This window comes from Geospiza fortis, unplaced genomic scaffold, assembly GCF_000277835.1.
Source record: "Geospiza fortis unplaced genomic scaffold, GeoFor_1.0 scaffold88, whole genome shotgun sequence".
Lineage (NCBI taxonomy): Eukaryota > Metazoa > Chordata > Aves > Passeriformes > Thraupidae > Geospiza > Geospiza fortis.
In genome coordinates this window covers 1813571-1836314 of record NW_005054434.1, presented here as the reverse complement: position 1 = coordinate 1836314, position 22744 = coordinate 1813571, and the positions used below count along the sequence as shown (strand labels likewise).

The 22744-nt window shown below is 37.9% G+C and overlaps 1 protein-coding gene across 1 annotated transcript in view; it reads right to left on the bottom strand.

The window, feature by feature from the left end:
* The window catches only part of KIF16B (kinesin family member 16B), a 128879-nt gene that overhangs the window by 9533 nt on the left and 96602 nt on the right, over positions 1-22744 (bottom strand). The window contains exon 26 of the mRNA XM_031061958.1: positions 7186-7269. Within this exon, the coding sequence (XP_030917818.1) occupies positions 7186-7269 (84 nt within the window). The remainder of the gene's footprint in view (positions 1-7185; positions 7270-22744) is intronic.

The following is a 22744-nucleotide window of genomic DNA, read 5'->3' as shown; positions in this document are numbered from 1 at the left end:
CTGAAATATCTAAAAAGGAAAAGGGAAAAATAAAAAGGCCTTTAAATTGCAAATCCTATTGAATTAATTGGTTGCAATGGAGACAAATATTTGATCACAAAAGATAATTTTTGAGGTAGGGACCTGAAGCTATACACCTAAAGAAAGAAACACCAAAATTCTTCTAAAGAAATATATATATTATGCCAAGTTACCTCTAGTAAGCTCTGCAGAGCAAGGCTTCAGACCTGATTTTGAATGAGGCCCAGAGCTTGAGAAAACGAGACCACACTTTCCATTCCTTTTGCATTCAGTAGCCTGTCAACCCAGAGCTTAAAATTAACTTATCCAGAAAATAACCTCAGGCTATTGTTCCTTCTAAATGACCATCTTTATCGTGTGTTTTGATTACAAGAATAATGTCTTGCATTGTTGTGGGCTAGCTGAAGGTCTACAGTATTTAATCAAAGTAACATTTTATTGGTATGGGATCAACAGCTGACCCATGCAAAGCTCTGCTTCTTTGTATCTAGTGACTGCACCCAAGAAGTAAAATTAATTTTATTTATTTATTTTTTGAACCCAACAGGGTCTCACACAAGCAACAGAACCACCCAAAAAAAAGGTTAAATGCTTTGCTGCTGAGAACTTTTGCAACTCCTCTTTGAGGGTTGATGCTTCAAAACCAGAAAAGCCACGTGCCTTGGGCAGCCCTAATGATGTGGTGACAAATGGGAACCTGACATATGAACTTGCCCTCAGATGGCTAAATGCAAAGTCTGTCTGCCAGCCAGACTTCAGTGCTGTTGCTGAAAAGCAGTTATTTTTGGTTTTAAATTTTGCAGGTTACTAGAGGATATGAAAGGCACCTGGTGCAGACTGACCATACCTAAATTAGAAAATTATCTATGACATGGATTTCATGTAACTGATATTCACAATGAGGCCCGGCCACACACGCTCTCCTCTTGTCTTTGTGGATGCATCTGTGCTCTTTCTTTCCCTGATCCCACTGCATCCCTATTCCTCTAGTGGGAAATTAAAGCCATCACTCCAAGATATTGCATTCTGTAGCTCAGACTATGGGTATGAAACAATCCTCTCTAGGATATCAAACACCAACATTTGCAGTGGCTTGCTTTTGCACCAGCAGTGCTACTGGTGTGCATTCATATCTGTGAAAAAAGAGAAGAGTTTCCTTTTATTTTCCAGTAAGTATCAAGCTGTATTCTGAATATGTTCTGAAGTCCATCTTACCTAAATTCTGCTAAGAACAGTAATTACCACCACAATGTCACAGGCACACATTCATTCTGTAAGAGCCAGGCTGGTGAGCAGCTGCATAAAGCTCCTTTAGAAAGCTTTGGCATTTGGGATGTTGGAAGCTGATGCCTGTGTCTAATAATTTCCTTTTAGTAATCACTTTGAACAAACATCTATACAGTAGCTTTGTGACTAGTGTCAGTCAGGGAAAAAATCAAACAGAAATGGTAATTCTAACCCCACTTGATAGGATTTTTGCAATACAGACATCAAGTCTGTGATGAACTAGCACAGGTTTTCTCAGTTAAATACATTTAGGAATGGGGCAGTGAAACAAAGACTTGTGGGGAGCACTAATGCAGTTTATACTGAATATTAAGGTGATGAATAATCTAAAATCACAGTAAAATGTTTCTGTCCTCATGACTTCAAGGAAAACCTCAATGTCTGAGGCAGATTCAAACATTCTGTTTGCTCAAATCTGTTGACAAATATTTTGAGGGTTTTTTCTTTCTCAGACATTTCTATTGCTGGCTTCCACCAAGGTATTAATTTAAATACTAATAAGACACTTAAATAACAAGAATCAATCCAAGTTCAAGAAAAAGGTGCCATTTCCATTATTTCACCTTTTCCTTAAGAACCAGATTCCTGGAGCCATCTCAGCATAATGTTACTTTTAAAGGGGAAACGTGACACAGCTAAATTTGGAGCCCTATTAAAAAAAACCCTAGAAATCATCACCTCCAAAGGAACTCAAGTGAAAATACAAACTAAAAACTAAACAAAGGATTTGACTTCTAAGTTAATCTAATTTTGGAAGGTTAATTTTGGCTGAAGGTAACAGCAATATTACAGCCAGTTCAGCATCTACAATACTTTCCCCAGACAGTTTTCCAGATTGGACAGCAAAATTGAATTATGCAGCTCATTCAAGATTTATTTCTGCCTCCTGCATTAACACCTATCATTGAAATCCTCACTGGCAGACATCAGGAAGTGAGAAGGACAATTATATTATTAATCTTAAATAAATTGAGCATGTCTATCTTTTAAAGAGGTTCAAAATGCCAAGAAAAAAGAAGAGCAGAGGCAATGCCAGGAAGATGTATATGCTTCTACAGAACCCAACACAGGCTCACATTACAATACTGTTAACAGAATGGCTTTTATTCCCTGAGCTCTGTAAGTGCAGCAAAAGACAACACATGACTCCTACTGACTGCTGAGCTTTATTTCTAGATCACAGATCAGAGGATACTCTGAATTGGAAGTGATCCACAAGGATCAAGTCCAACTCTTCATGGAATGGCCAGTCTGGGGATGGAATCCACAACTTTGGTGTTACCAGCACCACACTCTAACCAACTGTTGATCCCTAAAAACCCCACCAGAGATTTTGCTTGTTCCTCCCTTTGCTGTCTGCAAACCAACCTGGGGAAATGCAGCCCTGAGAACAGGGAAGAGGAAACAGAGACAAGGAGACAGCCTGAGGCTTGGGACAGTTTTTGTTTTCCTTTAAGCAACAACCTGTTTGGATTTTGTTGGCATAAAAGTTGTTTTTTGCTAAACACACTGGTAACAGCAAGGGCAAGAAAGAAAGTCCATGAATGCAAGGCTTCTGACCAAAGAGTCAAGAAACACAGCTCAATCTATGTCAGCTTAGGCTCCTGCCCAGTTTCTCTGGCTGCACAATGGGAAAACAGGGCTAAAAATAATCTTAAAAATAATCAATACTACAGCAAAGCATGAGTCTAAGAGAAGAAGAAAAAAGAATGGTATGATACAGAAACACAGTATCCATAGAAGCTGGGATTTCAGGAAAATTTCTTTTTAGCATCATCCACAGACCTAGCAACTCACCAAAGAATAAAAGATACTTTGCAGTTAAAACAGGAATAGATACATTCACTGACTCTTGTGCCAAGTACTTCCTTTACAAAGCTTTTCCTTTAAAAAATACGAAAAAATGAATATACATCATCTGAATTCACTTTACAAAAAGGATCCTATACTCTTACCTACTGGTTTCTATTTGCAAGAAAGGATAGATACACAAAAACTTCTGTTCATTAACTTCTCTCAGAAGAATTTTCACCTGTGTCACTTAAGGCAGATTTAATCAAGCAAGGTTGGTTCTGAAGTGAAATTACAATCTTTTAACTGCAAAACAATAAATTTAGAGTTTTGCCCTGCAACAGGTCCCCGATGAAGAGCTAAATTAATAGATTGCAATAGGGTATTTTGGGCAGATAATTCTAAATACAATTTAGATGTTTTCTCTTAAGATGTATAGGTAAAAACTTGCACATTATTTTCCAAAGCTCTATGGTAATGTCAAATACAGTTCAAAAGACTTGATATTATACCAACAAACACCAAAACAAAAGTGTTTACAGTGCAACTACATATCGTGCTGGAGATCAAAGTTGAGTTCTCAGGTTCATCTCACACAAAAATACTTCATGTAACGTGCTTTCCTACAAACAAGGCAATGTGAAGCTTTCAGTTAGTTAGCATTTGTACCAGCTAGGATAAATAAAAGAACTTAATGTTATACACAAACCTTGAACTTACTTAAAAATCACAATCCTTATAATTTAGGGCTCTCTGGATTCTTTTACTCCAAGTGATTTCACCTCCATTATGATTAAATATGCCCACTTCTAAACCCAGGCTGAAATAAGACAACACTACATCTCAATCTTCAAACAAAACAAGCTCCACAACAGCCAGTCCCCCTGATTCTAGTTGTCTAGAAAGGTACCAGAAACCTACTGCTCTTCTCAGTACCTCTTTTGTGGCAAGAATCCTAGGAATTTCATAAGAAAAATGAAATTCTTCCTAAACTGTCTTGCAAAGGGAGAAATCTAATTAGGCACAGGGGACTGCAGTTGCTAAGAGATGACCTGTGGGAAGCACTGAACTATCCAAAGCTATTTCAATGAAAGAAGTTCAGAAAATATGATATGGAGTTCCAGCCTGTTTAAGATGCATGAATACCTAATGTAAAAAATGTGTAAAGAAGAGCAGAGCAATTTCTTTATCACTACCACTAGGATGACTGCTCCACTAATAATCTTACATCAAAGAATATTTGTTCAGAACACTTACTGGACTGGTATTTCAGGCTGTCATTTATTTTTAGTCAATAAAATTAGCTCAATAAAATCGGTCTGCTAGCTGTACTTTGCTTTTTCTAAAAATGCTGAATTAGCCATTAGCTCTTGAGTAAGCAAGTGGAACAACCAAACAAGCTTTTATACCCTTCTACAGCTGTACCAACACATCAGCTGTGAAGCTGGAAAGTGATTGCAAAGGGTTTTCAGCAAATCAAGGAACAGGATCAGGTGTGAAAGTCAACTGAATACATGCCATGATTCTACTTGATACCAAGGTGTAACACTCTCACCTTCCACCTGCTCAAATTCCCAAAAGCCAAGGATCCAAGTCCCTCACAGAGACAATCCTTCCATTTACCACTCTAATTATACCCTTCTACAGCTGTACCAACACATCAGCTGTGAAGCTGGAAAGTGATTGCAAAGGGTTTTCAGCAAATCAAGGAACAGGATCAGGTGTGAAAGTCAACTGAATACATGCCATGATTCTACTTGATACCAAGGTGTAACACTCTCACCTTCCACCTGCTCAAATTCCCAAAAGCCAAGGATCCAAGTCCCTCACAGAGACAATCCTTCCATTTACCACTCTAATTATACCCTGATGCTTCTACTTGATACCAAGGTGTAACACTCACCTTCCACCTGCCCAAGTTCCCAAAAGCCAAGGATCCAAGCCCCTCACAGAGACAATCCCTCCATTTACCACTCTAATTACACCCTGATGTACACTCCAGGCTCACAACAGACTAATTAAGGCCACAAGGCATGACTGCCACTTTCACAGCACAACTCAAGACATTCTCTGAGCCTTCAAAGCATTACATGACTTTGGAAACCATCACTGCTCAGGTGGTTTCTCTCACTCTTCACCAAGGAGGCTGCAGCTGTGTGAGCTCTCCGGCTATGGGCAAAGCCAGAGCAAACCACTGCAAAATACACAGTGAAAAGAAAACACTGTCATTAGAGATCGAGACATCAGGAGGTTTTGATCAGCATGTTGCATTCAATTCCTCATGGCAAGGATACTAACATTTGCTTGGCTCCTCATCCCCTTTATCTAACTTGCCCTTAGCCACAGGGGATCTTCAGTTCCTCACCACTGTGACTACTTAGTGGAATGGCCAAGGGGCACACAGCAAAACATATTCATGTGAACAGCTGCCATATATTCCTATATAATAGGAATAAAGTTTTAACAACCTAACTTAGTTAAAATAGATACAATATAATTTTAAATTAAAACCTGGCTATAAAGTGTCACAGTCATATCTTCTGGAAAAATCCCCTTGCCCAGGATTCTTCTCCTGGGAAGCTGAGAAGCCTCAGAGAAAAAGGAAAACAATATTATCTCATTTGCTTCTCTTGTGTTTTGCTCCTTTGGAATGTGTTTGGAGATTGTTTACCCACAGGGGATTGTTTCATTGGTTTCTGAGGTGAATTGTTTTGACTCTTTGGCCAACTGGGGCCAAGCTGTGTCAAGGCTCTGGAAAGAGTCAGGAGTTTTTATTATTATCTTTTTAGCCTTCTGTAAGTATTAAGTATCCTTTCTGTATTCTTTTATATAATATAGTATCTTAAAATAATAAATTAACCTTCCAAGCACATGGAGTCAGATTCATCATTCCTTCCTCCGTCTGGGGAACCCCGCAAATACAAGAGTAAAGCTGTAAGTACTACGTGGCCATGATCAAAGCATTGCTATACACAGCAGTTTTAACATTAAAATCATTACAATAAAATCTGTTAGTAAACCAATGAAAGGTCAGAAAGGTTAAGAGATTATTTTTTTACTGGTAAAAAAATACGCAAATTGAGTACTAGACTGGAATATGGGCATGCCTTTATGGTATCTATTGAGGATGTGAAAGAAAAAAATATTCATTTTGTGCTTCATGTAAGACAGCCTGACATTAGAAGTCAAGGGGAGGATGTTTTCAAAGAAAAGGTGAAGTATGTAGAAAAAATTCAAATCACCTAAAAAAGATTCCAGTTGTAAGCAATCTACTTTTATATTAATTTCTCTAAAGCTCTACCTAATGCTATTTTAGCTCTACAAAGAATATAATTCTTAATGACTTGCATGATCAAGTAATCCCCACGTTTCTGCAATATAGTTGCAGGCTGTACAGCTTAGTCTTTGATCATGCCTCTTCTTCCTCAAAACCCCACCTCCTTCCCCCAGGCTGCAGTAAAACATGCATTAACATAGAAATAAAAAGACCGAATGTGTTCAAAATCATGCTATCCACACAGCACTGTAGAGCTACCAAAACAACTCAAACCCTCAAATTCAATAACTTGTCCACAATAAAATTATGTTTTTTAATTAATTAAAAGAAAAAGAATACATTCACAAAGCTGGGTTACAAAATAAATCTCAAAGATGCCTAAATATTGCTTTAGTTCTGCCATGAGATATTTGGATGTACTATGATAAAATGGTACATCTCCAACTAACAGACTGCATTTAAAATAGCAGTAATTTTTTTTGATCTTGTCTTGCACAGACACCAGCTGTCTACAGTGAACACTTACCTCACCCACCACCTTTCCCCCTTAAATAAATCTATCTCCTATGAACATCTCTAAGAGTTTCGTTGGTTTTTTTTTTCCTAGATTAGGAGTAATTTATTTTTTAAGAGATGTTTCCTCACTTTGCAATGTACTGCTGCCATCTCCTGTGTTAAACGAGGCAGCAAGTAACTTGATACTTACAAACAGGCTATTTAATGTTATCATGTGGGAATGGCTTCTGTTGGTCCAGCAGGGAGTACTCCTCCCAAACACACAGCAGAAGCCTGTAAAAAATTGGTATTACCTCTAAGTGACACCTTCGTTCTGCAATCACTCGCTCATCCTTGTTCCCAAAGAGCTTCTTTGGGGGGAATTCTAAAGTGGCAACCTGGAAGACATTAAAGGATGAATCAGCATCAGAAGTGATAAGCTCAAATGAGAAAATTCTGTTTAAAAAGCAACTAGGAAGAAGAAGAAACTGCCAAATATTCATGAGCCACACTATACGCTATTAGTAAGTATCACATTCTACATTTCTACTGAGGTTATTGTGATCTGCTCTGTAGTATTGCTGAGATAAAGATGCATTTTGTCATAAGAGAGTGACTGAGAGAAAATTTAGGAATTGGACCACCACTGTTTGCCCACATAAATATTAAAAATTTGCAATCCAATATGATGTGATAGTATCATATAGGAAGTAAGAACAATTTCTGCAGGAAAGTGTATCTTAAAAAACTGCATTTAGTCTCTTAAAATCTGTGGTCTCCAACATAGCAGTGTAATTTGGTAGTACATTATGGTAGTTTAATTTGTTTGGCTATCTTCTATCATAAATGTAAGATCATTGGATCTAAGAACTATCACTGAAGTCATGCTCTGGGAGATGCATTGCTGGACTGCAGCCAACACCTGACCTGAAGCTGTTGTTGTGCCCTGAACTAACACTTCTTGTAACTCAGCTGCAGCTCAATGCCATTCAAATGTGTGTCCATGCTGGGAGCTGACAGCTTCAACTTCTGAAGAGAAATCACACATGCAGGCAAAATCCTGCTTGATCACACTGAAAATGAGAAAAAGGCAATGGCACAACTGCTAAAAACAACTATTCAGATCTCTACTTTTAGTTCTTCTAGAGAGGTGTTCAAAGCTATCTCCTCATTTCTTTTTCCATACTATGATCGAAGGGAGGCAGAAAGAGAGAGAGAAAGAGAGAGAGAGAAGGAGGGAGGGATCTGCCTCCCCTTTTTGTATACCAATAAATAAAATGCTTGAACAAATTAAAGCAAGCTATGTCTGGAAAACATAAAAAAGGCTCAAGAGGTGGTAACAAGTACCACTGAACTTGGTTTGCTAATGGGGACAATGCAGGAGAAAGCAGGTCCTCTCCCCATAAATTGTGTTTGCACTTGAAGGTAAATCAAACCCATTTTTTTCCCAGCACTCACATCATGAGATAGAATAATGCAACCTCCCACTGGAATTGCTGGAGTTGTTCTGGAGGTAAATCCCTCTGTAAAATTGCCTCCTGCATTAATTCCCCAGGCTGTTTGATGATATTGAACCAGCAAAAAAGATTCATCGTTTTCTAGTCTATCAGCACATACAGGACTGTCGAGAATTTACAGCTGGTTACAGGGAGCAGACATACACTGATTTAAATGAGGAGCTCCATTATTAACATTGAATGTAAGCATCTTTAAAATACAGAGGAATTCTGCAATACAAATGATTTATTCCCACTCTCTGGTTCAACTCCAACTTTGACAATTTTAAAGAAATGTCTAGACATCTTAAAATGATAAAAGTGATGTGGGGCACCAGAGGACATTGAAGAGATGTCTGCTCTCCATCAATCTTTCCAGTATGTCACAATTATATTCCTCAAATTTCTCCAACCATATTCTTCTCAGTGTGCCTGCTTCTTCATGTTGGCAGGACAAACAGTACGCAACCAAACCGTTTTATATTATAATATCCTGGGCACTTATTTTCACTGCTTTACTCTCTTCTTCACCTATAAATTATTTTAAGTGCTAATATTTTCAAGGACTTCAATATCCCACATCTGCAGAAATTGCATTTTACTAAACAGTACTGCATCATGATGCTACCAGGAACAAGCAAGGTAAAACAACTACCACCACAATCCCCTCCTGGCCATAGGGAGATTGTTTTTTATATTTATTTGCTAATAAATACTTACATTATAGAATTTTAAAAGAGTGTTTATTAAAAACTAATTTGCACAATGAACCTACCACTACAGCATCCTCAGACCTACTCTGTCGAGTCAAAGCAAGGTCTTAAATCAGAAAGATTTCCTTATCTAAATTCAGTTCTATCTGAACAGGAATTTGGGGACTAATTCCACATAACTTTGGGATGAGCAAGCTGTTTTCCTAAGCTTTCTGGGAGTATCTTAGGAGAAAACCAGTTGTATTTTATAAAACCAATGTGTTTTGTTGAAAAATTTCAAACAGAAATAGCTACTCGCATTGCTTTAACATTTCTTAACTCCCAAATCAATACCATGCACATATTTCTGAAACCAAACCAAAGTCCATTACTATAGTCATGAATTTAATATGCAAGACAAAGGTCTCAGCCTGTAAACTTTGCTCTGCAATGTTCAAAGTCATAACATGTACCTATATGAAAATCATGAGTTTATTGCTGGTCAAGAAGTGGGGATCTGCATACTTTGTATGTAATAAAAGCCACCAGAATGTCAATGTGCCAAACTATTCTTGACATACATCTATAAAGTTAATATGTTTGTAATGTGCCAGTGTGTGGATAGAATATACCTATTTATACATGTATGTCACTTGAAAGGACTTTTATCCTGCAGAGATATGTTATAAAGGACTAATCAATTACTGCAGATGGCATCTCTATGGGGCCAGTGACACAAACCTCAGGCCTACTAGAACATTTCTGTGTCCCACACTTTCCCAGTGGTCCCCTGGCTTCTCTTTTAGCCAAATGATTAGCAGATGGCTATCTCACAAATAAAGTACAAAGACCATTTCCATCACACAACAAATGCCCACCCATCTACATGACAGAAAATGCTCCAGCCACAAATTTCATCATCACTTCAACAACTCAGTTATTTCAATGGGTTCTACTCCACTACACGCCCACAGTCTAATGCCCACCAAAATGAGAAAGAGACATTCAAAACTCTGCAGGTTTGAGTTTCAGGCTATCCAAACACTTAATGCAAACATGACAGCACTAGTTCCCACCTACTTTGCAGCTTGAAAATTATCTTTGCAACATAAGAAACTGACACATCCTTGCAGTGAGGTGAATTATGCAGTTCTCTATATGACTAAAAATTCAGTGTAATAGGAAGCCAGTCCATTGTGCTATATTTATATAAAAATACACTATTAGTATATTTACCAGAGATAGTGTGCTTATTATACATATATATATTTAAAAAAAAAAATATACATATACACACTCCCCATTGATCTTCAGCACTCTGACTTATTCTTTAATGCAGGGAAAAATATATTGGTGCAAGAGCCCCACAGATATAGAGAGTGACAATAAAACATCCTTATCCCATCATAATTTTGGTTCCTAAAGAGATGAACTAGAAGCAGCTCAGCAACACAAATACACTGAAGTAATGATAAATGTTGCAATAACTCTCTATAAAAATCCTCTGTCCTAATGTACTATTTGATATACAGACTCTGAACATAATTGTGTGAGATTCAGCAAAGCAAGGTTCGATAGAATTTTGAGGTTTATTTACAATACCTTATTCATTTAAGCCAAAGTGCAGTAGCAAATATTCCAATAAATATTTCAGATTTTGCTATTAGTGGTGCTACAGCACCTTTATGAAACTGTACAGTAAGTTCAGTGGAAATAATCACTGTTACAGGTTAATGCACACAGTACAGTATGTGACTGAGCAGCCTTTGTTCTGGCACTGAAATATGTAAGAGATCTTGCAGGTATGGATTTTGCATCAAGATGTTTGCCTAGGCTCAAACACTCTAAGGGAATTTCACACTATCAAGATTCAGGAGTATAAATTATTCTTTCAAAATTAAATGTTTGTGTACCCTCTGGCCCAAATGAATTCTTCAAGGGTCTCACCTTGATGACAAGATGAACATTTTGTGATAATGCAAGGAGCAACAGTGGAACTGGACAGGCAGTAAGGGAAATCATTTTCCTTCCATGGAATTTCTGAGCACACTCCTCGCTCCCTGCCCCACTTCCTGCAGTGGCAATGGAAGCATTTGGCAGTCTTTTCTGGCAGGGATGTTTTGTCATTTTCTAGGGCTGCTGATGAGGTGATGTATTTTCTGTCAGGGGAAATTAAGAGGTATATTCCCCAGCCTGATAGGAAGAGAGGGCTTGAATGATTTCCTGAGAAGCTTCTGTATATAGCGTGCAAGATTTCTAATTTTTATTCTGACAGCAGAAGCATCTCCCTACTAAAATTAATCACTGCATCCCTGCAATCCACATTTCATTATATCCACAGGAGTGCACACACATGCATACTTGTACCATAGGCAAGGCTGGGACTATGCTTAGGCCCAAAAGGCAAAGCCAGATCATATATTTTCAAACAGTACACAGAGACCTCAAGACTGCCTATCAGCACTCCTAATGTCTTTTACACATTAAACTTTTTACAGTTAATGATGTTTATCCTACCTGGCAACTGTTGCTAGGCAGTAGCAGTTGTAGAGAGAGGCAAACAGTAATTTGCAATTAAGTCTCTAATTTCTTTACAATAAATAAAGGCCATGTTTTATTTCTAGGTCTAGCATTACTAAGACACATGTTATTTGTCTGTCTCAGCAATATCATCTGTAAGAAACAATACTCACCTGCCATAATGGAGTATCTGTGAGTTAGTACAATCAAATTTAGACAGTATTAGGTTCAGTCCTTAAGCAGAAGGCGCTTTGCACCCAGTACATGTTATTGTAGCGAACTTTAACAAGCTGAATGGATTCCTCTTCTTCTCCCACATTCCAGTCAGGAGACTGCTTTTTGGCAGGCATTTCATGCTGGTAAAAGCAGGTGGCAGAACAGCAAGTAACCCTTTTTTTGTCACCTATTCTATCTTACATTCAATTCTGACCTTAAGATTCTAGGAACACCTATTTGGAAGCAAACCCTTTTAAAGTGAAACCAGACTTCATAGTGTTCAACTCCTGTGCCCCAGGGAGAGATGTGAATTTGGAGACTGGCCTTTTGGAAACCAAGACAGTGAAAATGAAGGCTCCAATACCATGGAATGCTCTGCCTGGGATGGGGTGCACTCTCATTTCAGAACCTTTATGAAAAAATAGTCATCAGCATTTGAAGGGTGTCCTTTAATTTCTATTATGATCTGTTGGAGACTCTTCACTGACAGTATGTCTGCTTGGGGACCTGCTGGATTTAATTCATTTCAGGGGTTTTATGGTACAGCAGAACAGAACATGTTAATGAAAACTCTTGTACAATACTTTGCAGATGATATTTCAACTCATAGTGGACCAAAGCAAAATACCACATAATACAGCCATGTAGGCTTGTCACTTCTGAAACATGAAATTGTTCCAAGTGTTATGCTCCCTAAACATTAAAAAAATTCCATTTTCTGACATCAAGCAAAAATCTACAGGATTGAAACATCTCATTATTTTTGGCTGGTACAATCTATGTTTTACTGCCTACAATAAGGTAAAATACTTTTTTAAGAAGAAAAACAGGGCAGACATTGATGGGGTCTGAATCATCTTTAACCTTTCATCTCAAATTCTCTTTTTACTTCAATGTTTTGATACATTTAAATGGGGGGGAAAGGGAGAAAAAAGAAAATTAAGGAAATGCTAACTATTTAAAAACTCAGTCATCTTTAGTTCTCATGTTACTTTTACAACTCTGAATTTTCTCATTTTTCAAAGAGTAGGTCTGACTTTTGATCCTTTGTACCAGAAATCTCTGTCACAGATGAGAAAAATCAAAGAGAAGAACATGGCATGGTTTTGCAGCCACTGTGGCTGCACCTGACTTGATTTTGCAGGAAGCAATGAAAGAAAAAACTCCTACTTTTAGTTTTTGAAGTTTAAACAAAGTAACTTAAGCCTCAATATCTCAATATGTACTAAGACTCCCAGAGTCTAAAGAAACTACACAGAAGCTGTATTTTTAACTAGGAACTTGCACCAAATATTTAAGGATTTGTCAAGGTGAAAACAAAAAAACAAAACAAAACCAAAACCAAACCACCACAAGCCTAATTTCTATATTTTTTTATATTTTGTCTGAAATAAATTACTTTTTCTACACAATTTCATAAGACAGCAGTAGGCAAAAGTAAAAAGTTAACACTTACTGGACAGATTAAAGGCTGCTTTATAAATTCTGAAAACATTCAAATGGAGATCAAAGAGAAATTATTTGCTGTACTATCCACTAAAAATGAAAACAATAAAATAACATATAAAAACACCTAAGTCATATTTTCGGCTGATATAGCTCAAACTTTAAAGTTGAGTGAAGAAACCTCTAAACTTATTCTTCTTTAAACAAAATAGTAACCCAGTCCTCCACTGGGTAAACCCTTCAATGCTCTCCCAACATGTATGCTGCAGGTAAGTCATGCCCTCACAGGAGAGAAGGATTAAAGACATTATTTTCCATTAACAATTAATCAGGGAGAGGGAATATCCAGGGAATTATTTTCTGGACATTCAGCTTGTCACCTACTTTTCCTCTTCCATTTCTAATACTTTCTCTTTACTTTTTCCAACTCTCCCAACATGTCCATCCCCCACTTCCCAGCTTGTCTTGTTCCAACACCATGCTTCCCTCCATTCCTGCATGACCTACCTAATTCTTTTCCTTACTCCACTGGGCCATTTGCAATCCTCCCTACAATCTGCCAGAAGGGGAGAGGGATTTGATGTTCTCAAGAGGCAGCATATCCAGGGATCTGAAGTGTACCCCTATCACTCTTCTAAAGGAGTGAACTCCCTGGAGAAGGCTGAACAGCAGCAACAAAAGTCACCATTTATTGTAATAACAAGGGTAATTAACCTCCTAAACTGAGGAAAACTCAAATGACCAGGAAACAGATACAGGAAAAACAACCTTCCTCCTACACAAAGGGTACAGAGGGGTCCTCAGTACCACCCCAAGAGTCAATCCTTCACTGTGTCTGAGGGGAGCAAACTCTGCTCCCAAGGTCTTTGAAGTGTTTCTGAGAGCTGAGGAGCTGCTTCAGGCCCATCCCTGCTGTGTCCCAGCTCCCAAGCTCACAGCTCTCTGCTGTTTTCTCTCCTTGCTGCTACAGGCACCGGGGCCTGGATCTCACTCAAACACACACAAGAGAATAAGCATCTCCCTCCTTCCTTGGGTAAGTCTACTCTGAAAAATCTTAAATAAATTGGTTGGCAAATACTTCCCTTTGACAAATGCAAGAGATTGCAACAGCGTACTAGAGTTTTGGGGTTTGGGTATTTTTGGTGATTTTTGCCCCCTGGTATTTTCTCTACACAATTTACGCCATAATTTGGTTTCTAGTCCCTTCACAGCACAGCTTTTTCTCTTCAAACAAGCTTCACGTACATGAGAACGTTCTTTTCTTTCTGCTATCCATCCTTTTTGCTCCATGGCAAAGATCTACCTAACCACAGAACTGGTTTAACCTTCTCATTTCTGGCTGGCAGAGGCACCTCCTGGTTTGCACGCTGCTTTTTTTGCTTGGCCCCTAATGCCAGCAGCCCAGTGAGCCAGGTCTGGTTTATCCCTCCAGCTCACATCCCATTGAGGTCAGAGTGCACTGGAGACCTTCCCAGGGTTAACCTGGCAAGCAGGCAATTTGGCAACTTCTCCACTTTACTTAGACTGGTTACAATTCCTTGCTTTTTTCCTACTTATCTCACTGGAATACCATGCATATTGAAGCTAGAACTGTATCTACATCTATCTATCCATCTCTTAGCACCAAGAAGCACAAGCACTTACATCTCCTCCCATAAATACACGCAGTTCTGTTGCAAGTCAGGATGCTGTGACTAACCCCCAATAAAGTGGTATTCACCAATAAATGAGCATCTTCTCAGGACCTACAAGGTCTCATAGATCTGCTCTCTTTAGTTCTGGGTAATTCTCTTTGAACTTTCAAGATCTTTTGCAAGTTACCTCCCCCAGACAGGCATAATTGTTTCTCCAAAGAACATTTCAACTCTGTCTGTCTCACTTAAGAGGGACAAGAACATAAAAAGATAAATTCTCCTCTGAACCATCCTGAAACCTCCATATGATGATGCGAAATGACCAAATAGGATTAGACAGCAAAGATTTAAAATTTTGAATCATGCCTACCTGTCCTGTGATCAAACAATCACCTGAAATTATCAAAAAGGTTTGAGAGCTCTCATATCCATTTTCCTCCTTTAAACCAGCAAGATGATCTAGACTTAATCTGCAGTTTTGGAGCTATGGTGAGATGTGGAGGCTGTGGTTTATCAATGTAATTTTAACTCCATTTAGTTTGCCTCCTGCTACCAAGAAAAATCAAATTAACTGAAGCCAAAGAGATTACTATTTTTCTTAAAGCAATTCTAGACTACTCAGAATAATAGCATACCAAATTAGAGCCGTAAACAAGAGTCTGTATAGTATTTGACAAATTACTTTTTTGTTTGGTCCTTTATAAGCAGCACAATAACATTTAAATACAGAATATCTATGAAAATGAGCAATAGGATGTAACAAAGTTCATGCAAACCTTGCATATTTCTATAAAATTATGCAGTTTGGGGATTTTAATCTTCTATAAAAATCAGAAGCTAATATAGCCAGGGTATATTTCTAAATAAAAACCAATACCTGTAAAGCTCTTAGGATTACCAATGAAGGAGAGACAGACAAAAATTGGCCCAAATGGCAAAGAAAATATTTTAAGTTTCATACACAGGCTGTAAAAAGAGTAAGATAGTGCAGAAGCAGCACACATCAACCAAAGGATATAACTGCCTTACAAGTAAACCAGCTAAAACCAAATAAAAACAATTAAATTTGAGTTGTAGATGTGTTTGGAAAATAAGCATGAAAAATTCCTAACATATTATGTCTTTGCAACCTTGATTTTGCTCCCTTGTTCATCTATCCCCTGCCCCAAGAGAGAAGTCTCTGGGGGCAAAAACACCAGCATGGCATGGCAGACCATCAGCTAAGACAAAGGTATGTGCCAACCTAGAGATTAAATGGACACTTTAATACCTACTCTTTATGCTCTAAAGTCATGATTTTGCCAACTAAACATTAATCTTTCTTCATGTAGTCTCAGGTCTTGGTTAGTTCTTTAAAGAAACAGTAAAATTTGCTGGTTTTGCGAGGTTGTTTCTTCAAAGTTCGACACATGAATCAATCTTTATAAAGGTGTGACTCAAACCCCACTTCTCAAAAAGGCTATGAAGTTATTTTCTGGAGATCTCTGTAGGGTTTATTTTTCTTTCAAAAACTATTTGGGATTTGATTTATTATTTTCCTGCTGGGATTTCCAGCAAGGTCAAGGCTGTACCTGCAATAACACAAGGCGGGCCATGCATCATCCCCTGCCTTCACCATGGCTGCACACAACCTTGCCCCAGCTCTGCTGATGCTCCAGTGCCTATTGGGCCACTTGGATTCCACACTGAGAAGTCCCAATACCATCAGATTTATGCAACAGAAACAGGCTCAGAGAAGGGGATTCACCACAGCAGTTCTCACAGCTCTCCCTAAGAAGATTTGCTTGTTGTACATGAACTCATCTCAGTGACATCTGGCAGCATTTATGACACATCCCCATCTCGTGTGGCTGACTGATGCCATAAATTTCAGTCACCCTTGCCTTTGAGAAATGTTAGTAATGAAAACTCATCAACAAGCAGTAATGATTTGTACTGCTGACTAGATGGATGCCTCTCTGACTACTCAAAATTAATGGCAGATCTCAGGGTCTTAAAAGAACAGCTGTCACAGAGAAATACACCTGCAAACAAACATGCAGTGTGCCTTCAAGTGTGATTTGTTAGCAGACATCAAGTGCTAACCCTCACAACAAACTGGACTGATTACAAGGAGAAGTTAGATAACCTTCTGCATCATTTAAAGTGATAAAACCAGAGAAAAGGCAGTGCAGGCACGCAAATGGGAAGCTTAAAAGGAATGACTCAGTCCCCCAACAGCAAGAGTGACTGATAGTCAGACATTATACACTCATTTTCACTTGTGTCTAGTCATACAGACACTTTAGAACTAGCTGCTTTATCACAGACTTAAAAACTTGCTGTAAGCCTCATACAAATTTTCCTTCCACTATTGCTGTTGCCACTAGGTAAAGCTTAAGATGCCAGGTAACCAAATAAATGTAATAAACTTAACAGATCCATTTTCAGGAGCTTGCTTGGCAAAGGAGTTTGAATGTGCAGGGCAGAAAAGCAACCCTAGGTTAAGAAAGGCCACTGTTACTATCAGTTTCATGAGGAATACCACATTTAGTACTGCTCTTGAAAGTCAGGATGGTGGGTAAGAATAGATATTTGTTTCCAAGTATAATAAAATTTCTTGATCAAGCACTTAAAGCTAAATGCTTCATAAGCAAGACCCACATAGACATGGAAATCTCAAAGACACACTCATGAAAAAGCCAACATGATACTGAACCAACACTATTACTTAGGGAAGGGGAAAAAACAGGCAGGTGTTTCACAATTGCAAGAATTTGGGCACAGATTATTATGTCAATATAATAATTATTATTACATTAATTTCATCATTCCCATCTGTCAGATGCTTTCTAGAACAATGTTTTTTCCCAATAAATACTGCTTCACTGAATCTAAGAGTCATGCTGCTCCACTTACACAAGCTTTAGTCACCCAGGAAAACAGGGGAAAGTGAAAAAACCCCATTATTTTTTTCATTGTTTTTTACAGCAACTTTACAATGAGTTACAGCACATATGAGCCTCAGGTACAATCAGAATGGAAATTATGCTACTCTACCTATTTAAATAAAACCCTGCAATACATTAATTTGCAATTACTTTACATTACCGGTACTATCAAAAAACTAAACTTAAAAGTAAAGGTCTCCTTATTTATTCCCTGATTTAAAAATAAATTTGGAGTTAGAGTTGAACATAAAATGAGTAATTTAAGGATTTCAAATACTGCTAAAGCTTTGTTTCAATTCTTTTCCATAGAGGATATAAGAAGAGTAGGACATGCAGTGTTCAGAAATGGTTTTAATTTTTTTTTTTATTTCCTGGAAAATATAGAGTATTAAAAAAAGCTTCAGAGTATCTGCACTGCTGACAGCAGTGCACAACACAAATATCAAAGCATCATTAATACCCAGTAGCACCTACAGTTAGGTATGACAGAAAATAATAAATTCAATAGAGAAGAAATTAGCCAAACCAAAACATACCTTTATATTATAATAAGTAAATACTATTCTTTGTATTTTTCTCCTTTTATTGTTCACAGTACTTTAACCAATTATAGATAAGCATGAATTAATCAAATGTTTTAACAGTATGTCCCAAAGTTTGGCACCCATGAGAAGAGTGCTTTTTCATCTCACTCTCACTCACATCACTAACATTTTCACACTGAATTTTGGTTTTCAGACATGGCCAGACAGCTTACCCTCCAACATTATTATTCCTGGCTTTGGTTCTGAAATATGTCCTACAGTAAACTGGACAACATCCTCTGCTTTCAGTCTTCTCTTGACATCCTCAATTCTATACCTGCAGCTCAATCTTTTTCCTGAAAGCCACTTCTTTGTGTTTATTTTCATATTAAACCACAAGAGATTGTATTTTATTGATTTTTGTCATGCAGACATGTCTAATATATTTTTTTGACTTGGGCTTTCTTGCTTTAGGTTCTCTAGAGGGATTGACAATTCTCTTCTGTAAGATGGAGCTTTCTGTACATTGTGTTGCAGAGACAGTAAAAGACCCTTCTACTTTTTTTTAATATATTTACAATACAGCAGTGAAGAGAGCTTTACAGGAAGATCTCTCTTTGAATACAAAACAAGGCATTTAGAAACATATTTATTAACTGTACTACCAGGTGCACAGGCCAGAGAAATTTGTTTTCTTCCTTTCTTCTAAAGTCAAGTCATTTTTAACTGAGAAACACAGTATTATTTTCACCATATTGAGTCTGAAAGGTCATTAGCAGGAACATGATAAAGTAATACTTAAAAAAGACCTTTAAACAAAAAATGCCTCTTGTAGATTGTAAAAATGCTAACCTTAGGGTTGGTTTTAGAATCATAGGATAGTTTGGGTTGGGAAGGACCCTAAAGCCCACCTCATTCCAGCCTCTCTGCCATGGGAGGGATGCCTTCCATTAGACCAGGTTGCTCCAAGTCCTGCACAACCTGGCCATGAACATTTCTGGGGATGATGCAGCCACAGCTTCCCTGGGCAACCTGTGCCAGTGCCTCACCAACCTCACAGGGACTAATTTCTTCCTAGGATCTAACCTAACCCTCCCCTCTGTCAATTTAAAGCCATTCATATGCTCTGAACATAATATTATAAGTAATAAGTCCCTCTCCAGCTCTCTTGGAGCCCCTTTAGGAACTGGAAGGTGCCTCAGGTCTCCCCAGAGCCTTCTCTCCCTCAGTCTGCCTTCATGGGAGAGGCACTCCAGCACTCCGAGCATCTTTCCATCCTTCCTCTGCATCTTCTCCCACATGTCCACCTCCCACCCACAGTGCTCCAGATGCAGCCTGGGATGCAGTTGGCTTTCCAGCCTGGGATGCAGTTGGCTTTCCAGGCTGCAAGCATACATTCCTGGGTCACACTGGTGTCATTGGCAAACATGCCCCTCCTTGTTAGGGAGCACAAAGCTCAGCACAGCACTTCTGCTCTTTTGTTCCTCCAGTGTAGCTAGAGAAACTGTAAGCCATAAATGTACATTAAAATGTGTAAAAATTGTTACTAAATACAGAGGGGGAAATTTTTCAGCAGCTTTCGTTTATTGCAGATGACAATAGGTAAGAGCCACCTGTATCTCAATCCCATTGAGATAATGAATCACTCATTTGATGAATACAACAATGCCTAAATAAACAGCTAATATTCTTACTGGGCTGCAAAATCTGCAATCTGTATTTCCTTGTTCATTTACCTGGTGGTTCCAAAGAGAGGGGAAACCTGAACTATCCTATTCAAAAGCTGCCTCATGAAGCACAAGAGAGGCATGGTATAATTCTCCAGATTAGAGTGTGAATAAAGTTTAGCAGTTTCACATGTTCAGTTGTGTCTGTAGTACCACCTAAATTTGTAAGAAAGAAACCACAACGGGCAGCACAGTTGGAGCTTGACAATTTTTGTTACTCTCTATGCTATTTGTTCAAAATTAACCAGGGTATTTTCAGAAAAACTAGAGTTTGAGCTGGGCCACTATATCAACTGATATGAAAGGATTCCACTTGAAAGACCAACTTAATCTAGCAGTGTATTCCTGACAAAGCCAGCAAGAACAAGCTGTTCTTCACAAACCCTTGGAAGGCAGTGAGACTGTCACTAACAGCTAATGATTAATGCAGTACATATCCAAAAGTCCACTGAAGGAAGGTAGTAATGGAAAAAAAGAAGAAACAGCAAAACCTCCAATCCTCCCCTCTGCTTTTCACTAAGCAGCACAAAAACAGACACGAGGTTGCAGCCCAAGGCATTCCCCAAGTCAACCAATAGTCAGGAAAAGCTAAGTGGCTCAGTCTCAATGAGCACCTAAACCTCCAGCTATATTATCTAGGAATTCTTCTCAGAGGCATTCCTCTCTCACAGATAGCTGTTATCCATTCAAAACTGTTTTACTGATAACAACATGAACATTTTGATATTACACAAATTCAGTATGTAATTGAGCAGCGCCTGGAAAATCAGATTATCAAATGATCAATGGAATTATTCTGTCAAATAGTTCAAAAATTATGAGATGATGGACTCACACCTCTCTAAATGCTTTTTTTCAATTTCTGTGTTACTCATGTACAAGACTTTTGCACAGCACAATCAATGAAACTTGGCATTTGATTAAACTTGTTTCATTCTGAATCTATCAGAAGACCAATAAAGCTCAGAGAACTATTTGGAAGCTCACAAGTTTCACTTGCTGCTAGGGAAAGACCCAAAAATGCCAGGTCTCATCAACAACCCCAGGAGGAAAGAAAGGAAAGGAGAAGAGATACAGAGAAGCTGTATCTCTGCAGAATCATATGTACCAAGCCATGAAAATTTTGCTGCACAAATCTAGCACCCAAAGCAACAACAAACACAAATTAATCCCCAAACTGGGTTTTTACAAGGCTCCTACACATTCACATTCAGTGCTGTGACATGAAGTTGTCAAAACAGTTTCACACACTGAAATTCACACACTGATTTCATTTTCCAACCAGAAATAGAAGGAGAATTGTGTATTATGCTGGAGGGTTTGCTGTTGTCTCTGATGCTCCAGTTCTGGTTAGCAACTATGAATTCAGTGGGACCATTCGGAATAAATACATTTCCCTGAAATCAAGCTTTCACTGAACTACATGATATGGTTAGCAGTGATGTTTTTCACACTTTATTTATTGGAATGAATTATCCTGTTCATTTGTAGATAGAGGTACTGAGAAATACGCTAAAAATTTATTTTAAAAACTTCAGCAGTCTCATGCTGCAGAAAGAAAGGCCAGGTGAAGCTTCTAAGGATCTACCACTTTAAATCCCACCTGTAAGTAGTGGCAAACTCAGGTTGATATGGAAGTACTACAAATATAAACCAGCAGGCTTGCAGACTGTTCTGAACATAATATAATTAGGAACAGGAGCTGGAAACATGCATGTGGCAAAATATGCTTCCTGTGTATGCACTTCCTGGCTCTTCTGGGTGACAAGAATATGAATGTTAAAATTAACTATATCATAATTACTGTAATTTGTACTGAAAGAAGCCAAAGGCTATAATCACATGCTCATATAATAGTATTAAAGGGTTTACAAACAAATACATGTCCTAAAACTTACTATTTCTTTTTCTTTCAATATTTATGGAAAGATGTATTACCAAGCCTACTAACTTCCCATGCTAGAAAGTAAAAATTAAGATCTGCCCTTAGTTTAGTTCATATTTCAAAAACTGTTTTCTAAATGCTTTTCTACATGTAATTCTGCCAGAATACACATCATAGCATTTGCTATTTCCAAGCATATCAAGGTTGCAAATAATTTTTATATTCACCTGTGCTCTAATACACAATTTCCATTAAAAAAAAAAGCTTTTAGATTGTTAAGATTGTTTATACATTCTTGGTGCTTGATGTTTGTCCTATGGTTCTCATATCAAATCTCTCCGTCCTATCATATTTTACCATTGTTTAAAACCAAAACTACAGTACATCAGTCTTGACTATTTGGGGGAAAAAAAAAAAAAACCCAAATCAAATTTCCTACTTTGCTACTTCATATCCAGACACTCAGAAACATCCTTCCAGTTCAGCCAAAACACATCAACAAGCTTATTTCTTCACTGGATCAAATTTTCAAAGAAACAGACAAATCTTAAAATATTGTTAGAGACTATGTTTACAAGGGGTCATAAGGCTCTATGAAAGAACCTGAACTGAGAATCCATATCCAAATAAACCTGAACTTTCTAAAATATGAGATAGCATTTGTAGCAAGATATGTACAATCATGTTCAGTATAATATGCTACACCCTGCTCTCTCTAGTGCACTGATTTTAAATTGTTTCTTAGTCTCCAGAGTTTTTAAACATCAATGTCAACAATGAATGAATTTGTGAATAGACTGAGA